The sequence below is a fragment of the Mustela putorius genome, unplaced genomic scaffold (assembly GCF_011764305.1).
Source record: "Mustela putorius furo isolate JIRA1106 unplaced genomic scaffold, ASM1176430v1.1 tig00000788_pilon_pilon_pilon, whole genome shotgun sequence".
Taxonomy (NCBI): Eukaryota; Metazoa; Chordata; class Mammalia; order Carnivora; family Mustelidae; genus Mustela; species Mustela putorius.
The window spans coordinates 4717349-4737804 of NW_025421481.1; the positions used below are offsets into that span (position 1 = coordinate 4717349).

The following is a 20456-nucleotide window of genomic DNA, read 5'->3' on the forward strand; positions in this document are numbered from 1 at the left end:
CTCTTTTGAACTCTGATGGGCAAGGAAAATATTTGCCCTATTCTTTGATTTCTATTGTATATCTTGTCTTCAATAGACTGCAAAGCGGATTTAGAGGAAAAAAAGCAGAAACTATTATTTAGAATATTTAGAATAGTTCCTTTTTTTGCTAATCACTGTTAACATTTTCTTTTAGAAGGAGCATATTTTAAGCTATAAATCTCACCCGGTAGAAGATGGTGGAACTGATAATCCTGCCTTCAACCATATTGAATTGAACTTCCCAGATCAAAGTGGCAAGATGAGTGGGACTCGTTTGTGAAGCGTCTGTGATACTAAATGATCTTAAACAGTGACTCAGTTACATATGTTTCCTAAGATAATTGGACCAGATTTGGATTTCTTTTTGGGGGGAGGGTTTGATAATGAGTGAAGTTTTGGGGGAAACTTTGGGGGTAAAATTTTGTTGAAGCAAAGTACTGACTCTTCACTTACTATATTCATTAACTGGTGCTACTCTGGAGTTAAGAATTTCAGCATCAGCATTTTCCTTTATTTCTTTTTTATTTTAATGAAGATGTCATTGTGAAAGTTATGACCACATATTGCTAAAGGATTAATATACACATATACACACATACCTGATGGTCAAAAAAGAGTATTTTAAATTTGGGCATTATTAAAAATATTTTCCATGCATTTGTTGCTAGCATATAAGTTTTGGGGTTTCCCAAAATCAGATATAATACTGAAAAGACCTTTTGTCTTTCTATAACATACTGTATTTTTAGGAAACAGTGAGGTGACAAATCCATGTTGTCTAGATCTTTGCTTCTCACTGATCCGTATCAGCCCTATCAGGGAGCTTATTATTATCTGGAACCAATTCTGGCTCAGGAAGGTGATAATCAAGAAGCATCCTGTTTGGGAGAGAACATGGGCCCAGTGATCAAGGGCTTTTTGGTTCTACTTATCTATTCTTGTGCCTTTTTGCTAATTATCTACAACTCCTGGCCACTGGCTGTTTATATTGCCTTACACCCCAGTTCTTATATGCAATCCCAATTTCTGACCCATCAGCTCATATTTTGTTGTACACTTTACTTTTCTTCTCTTCCAAGTTTTCAAAATACTATGTTACCTTGGACTTATATATGTCTTGAAACACCCAATGTGAATCATGCTACCCCAGATTCTGGTTTACGAAGTCACAGACTATAAATTAGAAATCCTGTGAACCTGTTACTGACTAAAGTATTTACAACATAAGTACTTATGGATTTGGTCACCCAAGAACATTTACATGATTAAAATAGTTAAGTTCCATGGAATTGCATAGTTATGTTGAATGATACTAATTTGAGTTTAAGGGTACATACATATGCTTAGAAGTCTTAGAAGTCTTGAATTCTAGTGTATTCACCCATTTAAAGAGTAAAACACACTACTTTTTTTAATGTTCTGAATTACCAACTATATGCTTTGTTTCATGCTTTAAAATTTCAAGTAGAAATCTCAAAGTTTATTTTGTTTATCTTGCTACATTTCCAGCTAAGGGTTTGATCACAGACTTTTATTAATAACATTTTTTTCTACAGGTCTTGCATTAGATACTGTTTGGAAATGTGTTTCTTTTGTTTGTTTGTTTGCCTTACAATATTTTAAAATAATGTGAGAAGCATTTAGGTATATTAAATAGATTTTAGAATTAAATACTTTTTTGCTTATTTTCTGATATTTAGGTAAGGATGCTCTGTACTTTTAAAGGTTGCCAACTGAAAACATGAAGCAATAAAAAAATAGGAAGTAGCACTTATCTAAAGAAAGATTTATGTAACATTTAAATTAATGATGTGTTAATATATTTCATATGTGTATAGACGTTATTTTTTAATCATTATGTTTGTAAGCATATATCAAACTTTGTAAATCTTTCTACAATTTTTAATGAGTAGGAAGATATCACCTTATTTGTTTCACGCAAGTATGATTTGAACTATTGTTATTTATTTAGTAAGTGTAAATGCACATGAGTGTAGAATGCTTCAGTTTTGGAAATCAAAGTCCAGTTATATAAATTTTTCCTTATCTAACTACAAAGATTATGCCACGTGTTCTTAATGATATGATACTTCTATTCTTGTGCACTTTATTTAACCAAATACATCTTTGTGACTTTGGGAACTGTTGGTATTTTACCTTTATGAACACATAAGAGTGCCAGACCGCATTCTTAAGAAATCAAATTGCTGTTATTAATTATGAAAAAATCATTTATCTTATCTGAATCTTTGTATAAAATCACAAAGAAGTAAAACATTAATATATCATAGTGTGAATGAAATAATCTAATGTTCTTAATTATTTCTGAATCACAACAGTCCCAACAGCAGGGAAAAGCGACATAAGTAGTCTATTTTCATTTTGTCATTGACAGATTATATGACCTTGAATTTATCCTTAATCTCCTCTAATGATGGAACTCTAAACACTTAACTACCTCACAGAAATAATGTGAGTATAAAAGATTAGATAGCACTTTATTAGCTCAAATAATATTACTTAAAATTTTAATATGATTGGAAATAAAAATTTGAGACAAAGGTCACTTGTTTAAAAAAAAAAGACAATTTGTTTAGAATTTGCAATGTAATGATGTGGCTATAGTCCCATCTCTAAAAAATATGTGCTGTAGAAAAACTGAATTATATTTAGGAATCAGCAGGATTATTCAGAGAGAATGGAAACTTTATTTTTAAAAAAAGCACCCAATCATATTCACTCCGTAGAGAAATGGCCAGTCATATTCACTCCATAGAGAAATGAAACTTTTACATGTAGGATATAAATGTATATGCATCTATTTAATTGCTTATGCATTAATTTTTTTCTCTAGACCAGTGGTTCTAATGGGGCAGTTATACACCTGCATTTGGACATTTGGAAATATCTGGATACATTTTTGGTGGTCACATTGGTGATGAGGTGCTACTGGCATCTAGTGGATAGAATTTAGGGTTACTACTAAATATCCTGTGATACATAAGACAACCCCTCTTCACAACAAAAAATGATCCTACCCCAAGTATTAATAGTGTTGAGTTCAAGAAACCCTGCCCTAGAGGTTAGGGTTGCAATCTTGATTTTCCTGAAGTCACACATGCTGGTTTTATTCCTTTAGGGAAATTGCCTTGACTCTTCTATCTGATCATTCTCATCTACAGGGGAGAATTAAAGTGTCACTGGCATACACAATGTTAGGATACAGGATAATAACCATATATTTTTATAGTATTTTGAAAATATTAAGAATATAAAATGTGAACAATTATGAAAACAACTTTTATGAAGGTTTCATTTTGTAACATGATTTCCAACATTAACATATATTAGGATGAAGGAAATATTAAATACATGAATATGAAGATTTCATAATTTTGCTTTACCCGTGAATATCCCAGAAAGTAGTTTATTTGTTAACAACTTATCCATGATATACACACAAGGGACAGGGACAAGGTTAAGATCAGGAGAATGACTCACTGTGTCAATTCTTATAGAAAATTCTTAGTTTTTCCCAATAATAGTTGTTGATACAGAGTCAACTGAGTGCATGCAGTTACTGAAAATTCACCACATAATTTAGTTACTGTAAAATTTACTTTTATATTTAAGTTATTTGCCCATTGTAAAAAAATCTTGAGGGAATTGAACATTATAATGTAAAACAAGTTTGCATTTTTGATTTTTCAGCTTGCTGATTAAACTCTCCACAAGTGTCTTTACAGTTGTCTGTTCTTGGGGAAGAAAATGTCAAAATGAATATAATTAAGTTTATCAGCTTTTACAGAGAATTATTTCCACTCTACCAGAAAAGGACTCTTTCTGTATACTACATTCAGATTATAAAAGAATAAGCAAATAAACATGCAGAACTTTTGTTGCTGAAGAATATTTTATGCATTGAGTAATTAACACTGTATTTGAAAATAAAAAATCACGTCTTCAGTCCTGAAAATTTCTTAGCTATTATTTCTTTGAATATTCTCCCCCTCCCATTTTCTCTGTCCTGTAACTCTTTAACTCCTATTAGAGGAACAGCATACCTCTTTATCCTATCCTCCATGTCTCCTAATCTGGTTCATATTTTCTATATAAAATTTAAAAATTTCAGGATGCCTCACATACATATACATGAAAGGTCACTTTCTTTCTGGCTTTCCCTACTCTGCTATTTAATTTGTCCATTGAATTTTCCATTTCAATGACTTTATTTTCTTCATTTTCAGAGTTGGATGTGCTTTTTCAAATTTTTCAGTTTCCTATTCTTTCCTAACTGGATTCTTTCATTGTGATTCCAAACTATTTTTTTTTTTTTTTAAGATTTTATTTATTTATTTGACAGAGAGAGAGTGAGATCACAAGTAGGCGGGGGGGGGGGGGAGGGGGAAGCAGGCTCCCTGCTGAGCAGAGAGCCCAATGTAGGCTCCATCCGAGGATCCTGAGATCATGACCTGAGCTGAAGGCAGAGGCTTTAACCCACTGAGCCACTCAAGTGCCCCCCAAACTATTCTTTTATCTCTAATAATTTTAACCATATTTATTTCTCTTATGCTATTTGAAATTCTTTTTTTTTTCTTAAAGATTTTATTTATTTATTTGACAGACAGAGATCACAAGTAGGCAGAGAGGTAGGCAGAGAGGGAGAGGAGAAAGCAGGCTCCCTGCAGAGCAGAGAGCCCGATACGGGGCTCAATCCCAGGACCCTGAGATCACGACCTGAGCTGAAGGCAGCGGCTTAACCCACTGAGCCACCCAGGCGCCCCATCTATTTGAAATTCTTGATGTGCTAATTCTTCTACTTGTTCATTTGCTTACTCTCCACCATGGTGGTTTCTTTCCTGATATAGTTGAACATTTAACTGGAAGTTTATCTTCAGTAGGGGTTGTACTTTTTCTAGTGAGCATTCCTTGGGCTCTAGTTAGTGAAAGTCTTTACAGAGAAGTTTTAGATCAGCTTTGGCTGTGCCCATGTTTTAATTGCCTTCTACCAATCTTACTTCATTATCTTAGGTTAGGACTTCTGTCTTAAGTTCACAGAATCAGTTTTCATCCTCTACCCATAGATGGCACAGGGTTTAGGGTTGGAGCCTCAAGTAATTTGTTCTCCATCAAAGACTTGGAAAGAGGCAAACTTTCTTTAAAATTCCCTTTTAAATAATGGGGCAGTTCTTCAAGGCTTCAGGCTTTTGGTGATATTTGCAATAGAGTTCTCACTCTCACATTCTGGAAGCAGAAACCTCATCTTAGTCCACATGAGGACCCATAAACTCATTAGGAACTATACCTTCATAGGTTATTTAACACCTGTTTGATTTTTTTTAATTGAAGTAAAATTGATTTATAATTAGTTTTAGGTGTACCAAATTTGGCATTTGCCTATACTGCAAAGTGATCACCAGAATTAGTTACCCTCTGTCACCATACAGTTGCCCCGACACCTTTTTTGCCCACCTCCCAACCCCCTTCCTGTCTGACAACCATCAGTCATTTTTCTTTTCAATATTGGTATTTGGTGTTTCCCTTTTCATCCTTTTAAAAAAAATTATGTATTTGTTTATTTGACAGAGAGAGAGAGAGAGAGATAACAAGTAGGCAGAGAGGCAGGCAGAGAGAGAGGGAGAAGCAGGTTCCCCGCTGAGCAGAAAGCCTGATGTGGGGCTCAATCCCAAGACCCTTAGATCATGATCTGAGCTGAAGGCAGAGGCTCACCCCATGGAGCCACCCAGGCACCCCTCTTTCATTCTTACAAGTTTGATTATGTTATTAAAAATTTTATTTTGTGATATTTTATCCAGAATTTCTGTATGTTTCTAGCAGGAAGGGGCCCCATTTGTGTGAGTACAGACCACAACTTTTTGAAGGTTCTGTTATTATTATTATTATTATTATTATTATTTTCATTTGCTTAATCCTGGGCTGGGGAGGCATGAGGAGATGTTCATCATGCCTAGCAGTGCCAAAAGAATCTGAAAAATGTGGTAATCTGTTATAAACTGAACATGTGAATCGTGAAGTACATGGAGAGTCTTTTGTTTTTATATAAAAGCTTTATGGAGATATAATTCACACATCATACCATTTGATGGTATGGTATTCAATCCATTTGAAACGTACAATTTAGAGGCCACTATATTCCCAGAATTATACAGCCATTGTCACAATCATAGAACATTTTCATCACCCACAAAAGAAACCACATATCCATTGTAATCACTCCCCATTTTCTCCCAGTCCCCTTAGCCCAAGTGGCCACTAATCTAATTTCTGCCTCTACAGATTTGTCTATTCTGGACATTTCATATATATGAAATCACAGAATATGTGGTCTTGTGTGACTGGCTTCTTCCACATAGAATGTTTTTAGTGCTTACCCATGTTGTAGCATATATCAATACTTCATTTTTGTGGCCTTATAATATGCCATTGTATGGCTATGCCACATTTTATTTATTTATTTATTTCTCAGTTGAAATACATATTGTTTCAATATGTGTCTATTATCAATGGTGCTGCTCTGAACACTGTGTGCAAGTTTTTGTGTGGACATATATTTTCACTTCTCTTGAGAATGTATCTAGTGTGGAATTGCTGGGTCATATAGTAACTCTATGCTTGACCATTTGAGAAACTGACAGACTGTTTTCCAAAATGGTTGCACCATTTTACATTTTTATCACCACTGAGGGTTCCAACTTCTCCACATCTTGATAAGTACTTATTATTAACTATCTTTTTTATTATAGACATTCTGGTGGGTGTGGAGTGGTATCTCATTATGATTTTGATTTTCATTTCCTTGATAGTGATGTTGAACATCTTTTTATGTTTATTGGTCATCTGTACATCTTCTTTGGAGACATGTCTATTTAGACCGTTTGACCATTTTTTAGTGGCTTGTCTTTTTATTATTGAGTTGTAAGAGTTTTGTGTTTTTTTGCATATTCAAGATTTGTCTCTTATCCGATAAATTATTTGCAAATATTTCTTCCATTCCAAGGGTTGGAGAAAATTTTAAAAAAATTTTTTTATTATAAACATATAATGTATTATTAGCCCCAGGGGTACAGGTCTGTGAATTGCCAGGTTTACACACTTCACAGCACTCACCATAGCACATACCTTCCCCATGTCCATAACCCCACCCCCCTCTCCCTCTCTCTCTCCCCCCTGCAACCCTTAGTTTGTTTTGTGAGATTAAGAGTCTCTTATGGTTTGTCTCCCTCTTGATTCCATCTTGTTTCATTTAGGAGAATTTTATTTTAATTGAAAGTGAGTTACAGAGAAAAGTCATTTGCGAGCTAAATAGAAGTAAATATAATATGATTTTAGAAAACCATAAAGCCTCCTATTCATATATTTAAGGCAGAGTAGGAAAACATGATGTTTCAATAAGTAAGGCATGTAGAGTACAGTGCAATTTATAATAGACCCAGTAGTGAAGATAGATGGCGTGGGCGGAGGAGAAAAGAGGTAGAGAGGCATGGCATCACTGTGTAACACTGGGTAGAAGCTGGGATACCTAGGCAAAGGCAAGGCTGCAAAAAAGTGGTAAGAATCAAGGAGTTCCTTGGTTTCAATGTTGGAGAGTTGGGATGCCTGGGTGTTTCAGTCAGTTAAGTGTCTACCTTCAGCTCAGGTCATGATCTCCAGGTCCTGGGATTCAGCCCCACATCAGGCTCCCTGCTCAGTGGGGAGTCTGCTTTTCCCTCTGCCCCTCACCCTGCTCATGCTCTCTTTCTCTTTTTCTTTTTCTCTCTCTTTAAATAAATAAATAAACATTTTTTTAAAAAAAGAAAAACAATGTTGGAGAGGCAAGGGTCTGGCTCAAGGAGGCCATCTACAGGGGATGTAATCAAAGAAGAAAGGCACCTGAGGAGGTTCTGAGGGAAGTATAGTGGTGAGTTATTCAGAAAATTAACCAATGACCTCCCCTAGTCTCTGGAGCATTCTGTTGCCTCCTTGGCTCTTCTTCCCATCCAAATAATCAGGTCTTTGGTATTTATAACTCAGGGAAGGGAAGCTTCAGGGAATTTCTTTTTCTTCTTGAAAAAGAGAGAAAGGAGGTATTTCTTCTTGGCTTTTGAATGTCAGAAGTCTAGCCTCTTAGGTTGATAAGGATAGAATAGCTTAGACGGTAAGAGCTTGGTTCTGGAACTCCTAGAGTATAAATGGACCCCCCTACGCTGCAACAGTCAGAAGGAAGAAAAGAGAATTACTATATTGATGAACCTTGGAGAAGGGTTTCTCTACTCTACTCTCTGTGCTGAGCCAGGGATGGCAGCAGCAAACCACCATAGGCTTATGTAGTTTGAAAAACAATACAACCCATGCTCCAGCTCCTGGTTTGAGCTTAGAGCCATAAGACCCCAGTACATACTTAGCTAAGTGATATGTCTGGGCAGGCACAGGGCCTTGGAATGTTAAAAAAAAAAAAAACTTTACCATGTTTCTTAAGCACTAAAGCAGGAATTACTGTTTCTTAAGCACTAAAGCAGGAATTACTGTATGAGGTGTCCAGATGAATAGGACTTTAAATAGTGTCCCAATTTCCTACAATCTAGTGTAGTAGAAAAGCAACATAATGATTTCTAAGCTCCCAAGGGCAACAAGGAGGTAAGGAAGGAAACCCTTTTGGGAATTAGGCTCACATAGGCTAAGACCTACTTAGACTAGCAATAAAGGATTTTATGGTTTCTGAACAGAACACGAATACGATAAGCTTAGACAATTAAATAAAAACAACTAAGAAGTGGTGATGGTAGGCAGAAATACCTTTCTCTTTTTATAGCAAGTAGTCAACACTGTTGCTAAAACTTGATTTCAGTCTCTTAATGCTTTTCATGATCTCTTTTCTTAAATTTAATCATCTGTGTTCACTGCTGTATCTTAACATCCAGAACAGTCTGGCCCAATAAATTCTTGTTGAATGAATGAATCTATACAAATCCTACTTCTTATAACTTTCATCCACCTTTTGGTTTGTTTTTAAGTGAATGTCACTTGTTTTATTCCTTGAGAAGTAGAGTCTGAGATCAAGTTTATTGTGTTTAATGTTCATTAAGGAGAGTCTCTAGGACTCACCTGTGTAAGGAAGACTGAAAACGCAGATTTGGACAGAGGTGGAGTTTGAGCTGCAGCATTGATCCAAAGACAGTTTCCCCCAGAGATTCTGAAGTAAGGAGAAGTTACCCCACATTGGGCCAAGACAGCCAGCAGCCAAACTTTCATATTCGCTCAGTCACTGAGTGGGGCTGTCACAGGAAGGAGTGTGGTCATGGAGCAGGTGATCTCTGCAATGAGGCAATTAAGAAGGGGCCAAGGTATAAAGGTTGTCTGGCTTTACCACTCCCAATACAATGGCAAGAAGTCCTTCCTGAAGGAGGATTTCAGAGTGTACTACAATGTGAACTTCATGAGGTAACTTTGTCTTAGAGAAGTTAAATCAGTAGCCCAAGTTCATACACCTTAGATCTGAACTTAGTTTTGTCTGACTCCAGAGCCTATAATCTTAATATTTTTCCTCATTGTGCATATTAATGTAAGCTCATTCATAAATTTGTGAGGGTGAGCAGTTGGAGTTGGAAGAACTTATTCTCGGGCTCCTGGGTTGATACAAAGTGCAGGTCAAGGTGAAAGACCTTTTGTGGCACTGATCAATCCTTCAAGAAATGCCCAGTGCTCTGCTTAGTTAGGAACCTGTAGTAGCAGTGCTTTGTATTGAATGATACAATTAACTGGTAACTGCTAGGATACCAAGACCCGAGTTTAAAATTGCTACCCACTGAACTTTCCACCAGAGAGATGTTCTCTAAAATGTTGCACAGAGAAAACTGATTAAATTCAGCTTGAATTGTAGAGTATATTAAAGGAGTTCAAATTTTAGCAAAATATTCACCAGATAAGTAGTTTTCAGAGTGGTCCCCAACTAACAGTATTACTACCACCTGGGTACTTGTAATAATTAAAATTCTCTGGCTCACCTGAATCAGAAATGGTAGTGGTAGGACCCAAGTGATTCTGATGCATACTAGAATTAGTTTGAGAACTACTGAACTAGATGATAATGATAATTGGGAAAACAAACTGGGTTTATGATTAGTAAATAAACTGTGTATGAATGATACCTTTGAAAATTGTTCAAATATTTATTTTGTTCACAGTAATTTCTTGGCATATTTGACTTCAGCCCTTCCATATCATCACAACTTCCTAATTAGTGAGGTCTGAATTAACAAAAGTTAAAGATTACCTCGTTGGGGGCTGAGGTCTAGGTAAGCTGTAGTGCAGCTCTACAGAGTTACCATTAATAACGGCTTTGGTATTTACCCTTCTCTAGTTGAGGATTGAGTATATCAAGTATTCAAAACCACTCGTATAATGAAAGTGTTGTTAAGCAAGCCTTCTTAAAATTTTTTTGTTAAATATTATAAAGCTGGTATCCAAATTTGGACAATCAATGGGAAATCTAGAGAAATTACTCAGTATCTCTGTTGGAAAATCAATAGCTGTCATTTAAATGTTGGTGACTTTAACTTCTTCACTAGAGTATTAAAGTTAATGTCTTACACTTGTCCCCCTCATGATGAAATGTGTTTACAGGAAGTGAGTTTAAATTGATTGCATGTCATAATAACAATGGCTCCCTTTTAGTTTCATTTATTTTAAGAAGCACTGATCACTTGACTGTCGGCATCCCACTCTGTTAGGCATTTAGGAAGGTGAAGGTATGGTTCTTGACCTCTATCACTTAGATGCTATGTGAGGACATAAGATAGACATGCATGTACTAGCTGAGGAAAAAGTCTGAGTGAATGTTGCAGATTGTTTGATAGGAGACTTCGGTAAAGAGGGATAGGACTTGTTGAGAGACGTATCTGTGGAACAGTTGGAATTTGAGCTAGACCTTGAAGCTAGAGATTATTTGAATATGCAAAGAAGAGAGGAAATATGTTTCGTCAGGGAGTGTGGTATACAGACAAAGAGTATAAGGAAAGCTTTGGAAAGAGTGAAGGCACTTCCTCCTCTTGGGGATATGAGGAGGTAGACCTGGCTAGCATGGAGATTGGACTAAAGTGAGGAAAGTTTGTAAGTAGGGAAGTAGGGTGGCCAGCTCTGAAGGCCAAGATGCAATGTTAGGTTTTTTACTAGCACTTTCCTGAGAATCATTTGAGGTTCTGGAGTGTTGAATCTAGAAGGGTCTGCTGGGGCACTTCACTACATTCTTAATCTGTCCCTGCTGTACATTTGAATAATATATTTAGAGTACTGACACTGAATCAACAAGGGAAGGATAAATGGGTTTTGATTTCCTTTTTTTTTTTAAATTTATTTTCAGCATAACAGTATTCATTATTTTTTTCAGCATAATAGTATTCATAATTTTTGCACCACACCCAGTGCTCCATGCAATCCATGCCCTCTATAATACCCACCACCTGGTACCCCAACCTCACACTCCCCGCCCCTTCAAAACCCTCATTGTTTTTCAGAGCCCATAGTCTCTCATGGTTCACCTCCCCTTCCAATTTCCCTCAACTCCCTTCTCTCTAACTCCCCATGTCCTCCGTGCTATTTGTTATGCTCCACAAATAAGTGAAACCATGTGATAACTGACTCTCTCTGCTTGACTTCTTTCACTCAGCATAATCTCTTCCAGTCCCATCCATGTTGCTACAAAAGTTGGGTATTCATCCTTTCTGATGGAGGCATAATACTCCATCATGTATATGGACCACATCTTCCTTATCCATTCGTCCGTTGAAGGGCATCGTGGTTCTTTCCACAGTTGGGCGACCATGGCCATTGCTGCTATAAACATTGGGGTACAGATGGCCCTTCTTTTCACGACATCTGTACCTTTGGGGTAAATACCCAGGAGTGCAATGGCAGGGTCATAGGGAAGTTCTATTTTTAATTTCTTAAGGAATCTCCACCCTGTTCTCCAAAGAGGCTGCACCAACTTGCATTCCCACCAACAGTGTAAGAGGGTTCCCCTTTCTCCATATCCTCTCCAACACATGTTGTTTCCTGTCTTGTTAATATAATTGTCATTTTGAACTCTAGTTCTGATACCTTTCTAATATCAATATTGATTAGGGTTCTAGCAGTCAGTACTGCCTCTTATTCCTTTTTTTTTTTTTTTTTTTTGAGGTGAGTTTTCCACCTTGTCATTTCATCCAGAGAAGAATAGACAAGTGAGAGAACAAAATGCTAAAAGGATAATAACAACCCCAGAAAAAATATACACTAAGCCAATCAGAAGAGACCCAAAACCAGGGGGAGAAGAAAGGAAAAAAAATATTATTAGGCTGGTGAATAGAACATAGCCACAAACTTGATTTTGGGTATATTTTGGTTTGTTAGGAGAAACTGCCTCCCAAAATTTTAGAGAAAGAAAAAAAATGTGTGTGTGTATGTGTGTGGGTGTGAGTGTGTGTGTATAAACACAATGAAAGGTTAGAATATGACTGTAAAGATAAAAATTAAAAAGATTTAAAAAAAAGGAATTGATAAGCAGTTGGTTGAAAAAAGAAAAAAAGAGAATGTGATCAGGCTGGAGACTAGAGCAAAGGCATATGCTAGATTTAGGGTATATTTTGGTCTTTTAGAAGAAACTGTAACCCCAAATTTTAAAGAAATAAAAAAATTATACAAAAAATAAGATTAAATACAATGAAGAGGTAGAATATGATTATAAGAGTTAAAATTATAAAAGGTTTTTGAAAAGGTATTGAGGGGTGCCTGGGTGGCTCAGTGGGTTAAAGCCTCTGCCTTCAGCTCAGGTAATGATCCCAGGGTCCTGGGATCGACAAGCCCCACATTGAGCTCTCTGCTTGGCAGGGAGGCTGCTTCCCCCTCTCTCTGCCTGTCTCTCTGCCTACTTGTGATCTCTGTCTGTGAAATAAATAAAATCTTAAAAAAAAAAAAACTCTTTCAGAACTTAAAAAATTAAAAAAGAAGGCATTAGGAAGAAAAAATAGTTGAAATAGGTTTAAGTAGGAAAGAGGAAAAAAATTTTAAAAATAGAAAAAATAACAAATTTTAAAAATTTAACTTTGAAAGACAAAAGAATCATGGGGAAAAATTCCCATAAATTCTATATGCTATTTTCCCCTAGCACTGTTGTTTTGCAGTTCTCATTGATCAGTAAACTTGGTCTTGGTTGGATGGGCTTGATGATCTTCTGGGGGAAGGGCCTCTTGCAGTGATTCTCAAATGTCTTTTCCCAATGTGGAATTGTACCACACTTGCCAGCGGTCAGGCTAAGTAATCTACTTGGTTCTGCTCTCAGTATCTTTTGTTTCCTGAAAGCTTTCCATATAGCTTTGGAGGATGGGAATGAGGATAGTTGCCTCCCAATCTCCAGCCCCACAGGAGTAGAGAGCTTGGACCATGCCCCCCTTCAGTACCTTCTCAGAGAAAAGCAGTCAATCATGCCTCTCTCCCTAGTCTCCAGCTACACTCCAAGCTCATCCAGCCTGTGACTGAGCATTTCTTTCTCTGGCTCGCAGTCCTGTTCAGACCCTCCAAACCCAGCAGATTCCTGTAGCAAGGTCCTGTGCTGCTCCTTCTAGTGGAGAAGGTGGTGGGGGGTCTCCTTGGATCTGCCACTTGTGGGGTCCCTGCTTGAAGATCAATGGCCACACTTTGTTTTAGATCATGGTTTATGGTAATCCTGAGCTGAGAGTGCACTCCTCACACCTGTCTTGTAGCTGGCTTCCCTGCAAGTACCCTTCCCTGCTGGTTCCCTTCCAATACCTGGGAGCTCTGCCACACTCAAATACCCCTGGTCTTTCTGTGACCCCATGGGTCCTGAGACCACACTGTCCCAGTGAGGGCTCCACCCTGGCTTAGCCTCTAGAGCCACATCCCTCAGTAGAGCAGACTTCTAAAATTTCTAATTTTGTGTTCTGCTGCTCTGCTGCTTGCCGGGAGCTGGCTCTTCTCCCCATGCAGTCTATATTCCCATATATTGCCTTGGATTCACTTCTCTGCACATCCTACCTTCCAGAAAGTTGTTGCTTTTCTGTTCATAGAATTGCTGCTATTCTTCTCTTCAATCTCCTGTTGAATTTGTAGGTGTTCACAGTGGTTTGATAACTATTTAGCTGAATACATGGGACCAGATGAAATTTAGGTCTCCTACTCCTCTACCATCTTGCTCCCCCCCGAACAACAGTTGGTTTTATGAAAAGATAATCTTTTGAAATTTTTTGTTCCTTATTTCTGCTCTAATATTTATTTCCTTCCTCTGCTACCTTTGGGCTCAGTTTTTCTTGTTTCTATTTCATTATGGTGTAGAGTTAGATTGTTTGAGTTATATCTTATTTATTAATGTAGGCCTTTGCTGTTGTGAGCTTCCCTCTGAGAACTGCTTTGCTATATCCCATAAGTTCTAGTGTTTTGTGTTTCCATTTTCATTTGTCCCAAGATATTTTTAATTTCTTCTTTGACCCATTGGTTGTTCAGGAGAGTATTTAATCTCCATTCATTCATGAACTTTCCAGTTTCCCTCCTTTTACTGACGTCTAGTTTCATACCATTATGGGCAGAGAAGATACTTGGTATGCTTTCAGGCTTTCTGAATTTGCTAACATATAGTCTATCCTAGAAAATGTTCCATGTGCATTTGAGAAGAATGTGTATTCTGGTGTTGTCAGATAGAATGTTCTCCATAGGTCTGTTAGCTCCATTAGGTTTATAGTGTTATTCAAATCTGCCATTTCCTTATTGATTTTCTGTCTGGATGATCTATCTGTTGACCGTAGGTGCTAAGGTACCCAACTAGTATTGTATTGCTGTTCATTTCTCCTTTTAGTTCCATTACTTTTACTTTATATATTTATGTGTTCTGATGTTGGGTGTAAATATTCACAGTTGCTACATTTTATAGATAGATTAACCCCTTTATCATTGTATAATGACCCTATTTTCCTCTTTTTACCATTTTAGCTTAACACCTATTTTGTTTGCTAGAACTAGAGCTGTACTTGGGTTTTGTTTGGTTGGCTACCTTTATTTGAAATATCTTTTTCCATCTCTTCACCCAGTCTATGTGTGTCTTTTAGGCAGCATATCATTGGATTTTGTGGGGTTTTTTGGGTGCTTTCAGCCATTTTGTGTGTTTTAGGGACCTGAATCAGGCAGATCTACATCCAAGTTCCCTGGTTATGGCCATGCAGATAAAGCCACTGGCTGGGACTACTTCTTTGGCATTAGAGCTAAGAACTCAGCTTTCCAAGATCTGACTATTGGTTGTTGCAAGCACTTTCTCTCCTCTCCGTCATAATCAGAATCCCAGTGGCCAAGTCCTGCAGATTTTCCTGTAACTTCTGTGGGGGACAATTAGAAGGGGCACTGCTAAAAAGTGACCCATAATGCTGGAGGTGTTGAATGTCCACACAGCACTCTTCATCTTCCCTGGAGGAACTGAGGCTCAGGAAAGACCTTGGCATAGCACTGTATCGGCCTGGAGGAGGAGCAATGCCGTCAGCCTGTAGCTGTTCCTCTTGCTCTTCTAATGTGGTCTTTTTTGGTCTCCATTGTACGGGGGTGCTTCAGCATCACTCCTGCATTCTAAATTTTCTCAGTGGCCTTATCCATGAATAGTTGTTAGGTTCCTGACTTTGCTCTTCCTCACAAAATGGAAACTATGTCTCTGTCTTGGTGATGTTACTCCTTACACTTGATTTCTTATAAACTATCAGAAATTCTCTTCTGTCACCTTCTTTGCCGTTCTCCCCACAACAAACCTAAAAACACCTTAAGATATTCACCACATTTTCCTTGTACCCCAAACGGGGAAGGTGAATAAGTATACTCACTGCATTTGTAGAAAGAAAGAGAAGACGAGTGGGCAAGCAGAATGGTGGGAGGAAAGAGGAAGGGAGGAAGAGAGTATAAGAGGAAGAAAGGAAGAAAAGAATTGTTTGCCAGAAACATATCAGGAATTGTGATTGTCTGAAGCACTTGGAATAGCAAAGGCAGAACTCCACAGGCAGAAAAAAATTCTGGCTATAGAGCTGTCTTAAGTTCATTTATGCTCAGACCAGTAGAAAGTGGTACTTAAATGTTTTACTTCTTGGTCCTGACAAGTGTGTTTGGTAGTCCTCTACCTAGCTTTGAATGTTCATGGCCCATTCCAAACCCAAAGAAGGACTTGCAGTTCTTTCTTTTTCCCTTGCTGCTCTCCCTGCCTCAAGGATTTATTGGGCCATGATGTTTGGAGCTTGGAGAGGCATAGCAAACAGAAGTTACAAGCTAAGTCAGTAAAGCGAGTTTTGTTTTATTGGAATGTCTCTTTGCATTTCATCTCTTAAGACTTCTCATAGAAGTTCCTCTCCCAGCTGCTGTGAAGTATTTCACAGACTTCTTCGCCAAAGATTGAAAAGAAAACTCTTTCAATGGCCTTTTGTCTTCAGTTTCCATAAAGTACTTCTCTACAGTTTAGGCCCTGGTGGGGTTAGAATTTCACTCCTATGAACATCGGGTCATGGAAAAAGAAAAATAAGAAATGGTTGAAGTTATGGCCTGCCCAAAGCCACTCTGACTGCCTGCTTCTATAAAAGCTAAGAAAACATCTATGGTACTTGGGAATCAATCAGCTTAAGAGAGAACACATCTGAACGAGGACAGTGTTTGTTAGACATGGTAATGGGAGCACTCTCATCTCCCTGAAATAGACAAGATGATAACATAGTTCAAGGGCAAGTTCTGCTATCTCTAGAAAAAGAGTTACCACAACAGGCATGCTTAGAAACTTTTTTTTCTCCCCAGATAGAATGGCTTCTTCCTATGAGTAGCAGACCAGACTAGTAAGCAAGGTAATCAAAACAGCATTAATTATCATTGGCTATATTTCATATTTCTTCAACAAAGTATGTCAATGGTATTTTCCATATTCTTCTATGAAATTTCTAATTAGGTGGCTTCGTACTCTGAAAAGGTAGTACAGAAACAAGATGGAAAAAATGGATTTAGAAAAAATAGTCTCTCTGAAGGGTGAAGTGATTTCTCAGGAGTATGTGGGAGTAATAAACATTTCTTTAAAGATCCCACTCTGATTTCTCTTGTTCTATGAGAAAAAAAAATACAACAGAATTTCAGAAGACCCAACTGAAAATATTCCATGTGCATAAATTTATTTTAAATTTTATTGCATCACATTATACAAGCATTAAACATGGCTTCATGTTGATGACTATTTAAATGTGAAAATTTATCATTCATGTCAGTACCCTTTGGCTATTTACAAGTAAGGAATTTCTATGTACTTTATATATCTCTGTATTTGTATGTACATATGTAAGAATACATGACTATACATATGTACACAGAGAAATACATCTATGGCCATACATATAGCTATAGATATGTCATATATAATAATCTCCTCAGAAAGATCTGAAATTAAAAAAAAAAAAAAAGAAAAAGTTGTAAACAGGGTCTTGTATCTATTGTTTGGTGACATGGAATTAGGACCATATGATGACATTCTAAGAATGTGTGTCCAGGTGTTTGAATACCCTTATTAGCCCAGTGTCTGTAAAATTCACATGGGGTAGAATGCAAAAAAGGTAGCAAACAGGCTGAAAAACAGGCCCAGTATACAAGTTCCCCTTGGTTTTAAAAACTTGAGAATGTAACTGCCCATGACGTGCATGCTTGCTTGGTCAAGAATGGTCTATGGATAGATAGCAATTGTGTGCTGCAATGTGATTTCACAGCAGCATGATTTTCCAGTAGTCCTTTAGGGTGCTGACCCCCCTGCTGATGCCAATGTCTGCAACATGCACTGCGGCTGCGTTTTAGTCATTCACTTGGATGTGCTTTTGCACAGCTGGGAGAAGTAAACAGAATTCAGGTCCTTGGTTTGGAAATAAACTATTACCTAGAAAGAGAAAAGAAGGCATTAAAACCCTATGTACATGTGATGGCTTAAGAACACAGTGTGTAATGGTTGTTTTGTATTGACTATGCATCAAAAGCATTTAAAGAATTTGTAACCCCAAATCGAGTCAGGTATGGTACAAACATTATTATGTCTGCTTTACAGATGAACAGACTGAGTCAGAAAGGCAGTCTGAAGCAAAGTGACAACCTGCCAACTGTTGCAGGCATAGAGTCAGATGGATAAACACTATGCTTTCAAGCAAAAATTAGAAATGGCCTCTGGGGAGAGAGCAGCCCATTGTGATGAGGCTAGAAGAAGCTCCCAGTTGGTTACCAGCCCTACAGACCAGTGCAGCCCCTGGGTGTAGGTAATGTCATTGCTTCACCCTGGTCTCTAGCCACTGGAGCTCCTAGGAGCAATGTTCTTCACTAATGTCTGCCTCCTACCCCCAAACAAAGCCATCTGGATAGTCAGTCTTTCTCCTCTGACAGCTGACCAGAGCCACAGAAGAGGTGATCTGAATGAGTATCAGGACCAGGGGCTTGGAACAGATTCTAGGATTCAGAATATTAAAGCTGGATAGGCTCTTAAAGTATTGTTCAGTCCAACTACTTTACTTTTACAAATGTGGAAATCGAATCCACATGAATATTCCCTTCCAGGTCCTACAGATAGAGAATGGAAAAACCAGATCTAGAATCTGAAAGACTACAACAAAATGTTTAACTATACAAATCCCCTACAGTATTCTATAGCACTTTATTGCTTAATATGTGTCTCACATACATTGCCTTATTTGAATTGCGCATCAGCTCTGCCAAACAAGAAGTCTTAGAAAAATTAAGCAATTTTTCCCAAATCACAGAACCAAACGGCAAATTTGGGAAATGGCAAAATTATTATGCTGCAAAAAATGTCTTGACTTTAAGTGAAACCTACTTTGGAATTGTGAAAGGCCTACTTTGGAATTGAGGGTTAGAGCATTGTTCAGTATCTATATACCACTATACTACCTGTGTCTGGGATTTGGGTGATTTCCTCCAAGTCTATCTTCATATCCAACTCATAATAGCCTTCTGGACTTCTTAACACAGATCTGGTGTGACACAAATTCACTAACATCTCTGCAGATATCTGCTACATCTTAACCAATACAAAAAGTGAAAAACATAATTTTTCCCCCACATATACCTCATTTTTCTTTTGGAGGTCAAATTTTGAACAATGATTTCAAAGTTAGTCTTCAAACGAGTGGAGACAGAGGAATGATGGGTGAGGAAGGCAAAAGAAATGCTATTGTATTGGATGCCAGAATACCAAAAGAGAGAGCTCATCTATCATTTCATCACTGAAGAAACAGAAGCCCAGAGCTTAGCTAACTAGCCCAAGGACACACAGCTAATAGAAGTGTCAGAGAGAAGGTTTCAGAAAAACTTTCTGATAAGATATGTGGGAACATTATGAAACTTTCTTGCAATGTTTTCAGCTTTAATCCACCTAACCTTTATCAACTTAATTATGTTCAAAGGGTGCCTTGTACTTAACACTATGCTAACTAGTTGAAAGAATAAAATTACCGTTCATAAGGACTTTCCTAAATATGCTTAAAATTGGGCTGGAGAAGCCTGATAACTATTTGAAAATCATAAATTAATAATACAGATCCATATATGTGTCAATATATGTAACACTGATGAAATAACCAGGGAAGTTTATAAGAAGTGAGACTCAGTGAGCTGATGAATCTGGGGAAAACTTAGAGGGTATGGTGTGACATGGCCCAGCCTGGTAGGAAACAATAAATGGGTGATGAAGGGAAGGCCATCTTGGGTCAGATAAAAAGGTGACTTTCCATCCCCAAGGCAGCATGTCTCTTCTTTCTGTTTAAAGAGAATCTCCAGACTAGAGTGGAAGGGTGAGAGGGAGGTTTATTTCAGGAACACTGAGGCCAACTCCTAAAGACCTTGATTGCCAGACCAAGAGTGGCATGGAGGTAGAGAAGAGTTGCAGGAATTATGTGCAAAGGGAAGATAAAATTAAATTGTGCAATTTAGAAACAGGCTGGTTTGGGAAACTTCTAAGGAGTTTGATTTCTGTCAGTAGGACATGACAAGCTTTGACTCAGGAAGTTTAAAGTGCCTCCTTCAGCCCAAGGAGAGGTTTTAGACCATGAGCACACTTCTCACCTACCTGGTCATGGCCACTCATTGTGGTGTGCTTTTCCATTTTTCTTCCTCTCCTTTCGTTCCTTTTGGAGACGTTCCAGTTCTGCTTCATACATCATCTCCTGAATCAAGTACTTCTCTCTTCTCATTCGATCCCTTAGATCTTTTGGGAGGTCTGGGATCAGATATGAAATGAGGTGCTTTATACAGAACACGAGGTGCTAAAAACATAAAAGAGAATACAATAAGTTAGCTCTATTTACCATCCTTAGCTGGAAAGAGCTCTGGAACTTGGTGCAAGAACTCCTCTCACTCCAGGGATGTGGAGCTTCTTGAATGCCTGGAGAGTGGAAGGA

The 20456-nt window shown here is 37.7% G+C and overlaps 2 protein-coding genes across 4 annotated transcripts in view; one reads left to right on the plus strand and one right to left on the minus strand.

The window, feature by feature from the left end:
• SLC5A8 (solute carrier family 5 member 8) overlaps window positions 1-3760 on the plus strand; it is a 60434-nt gene extending 56674 nt beyond the window's left edge. Inside the window, exon 15 of the mRNA XM_004742974.3 lies at window positions 176-3760. Within this exon, the coding sequence (XP_004743031.1) occupies window positions 176-301 (126 nt within the window). The 3' untranslated portion in view covers window positions 302-3760. The remainder of the gene's footprint in view (window positions 1-175) is intronic.
• A 13379-nt stretch (window positions 3761-17139) lies between these two features.
• The window catches only part of ANO4 (anoctamin 4), a 457427-nt gene continuing 454110 nt past the window's right edge, over window positions 17140-20456 (minus strand). For 2 of the 3 annotated variants that reach the window (XM_045084796.1, XM_004742962.3), the window contains 2 exons: window positions 20126-20321; window positions 17140-17932 (listed from right to left, as the gene is read on the minus strand). In XM_045084796.1, coding sequence (XP_044940731.1) covers window positions 20130-20321 — 192 coding nt within the window. In that variant the 3' untranslated portion in view covers window positions 17140-17932; window positions 20126-20129. The remainder of the gene's footprint in view (window positions 17933-20125; window positions 20322-20456) is intronic. The other variant, XM_004742961.2, reaches the window with a different exon arrangement.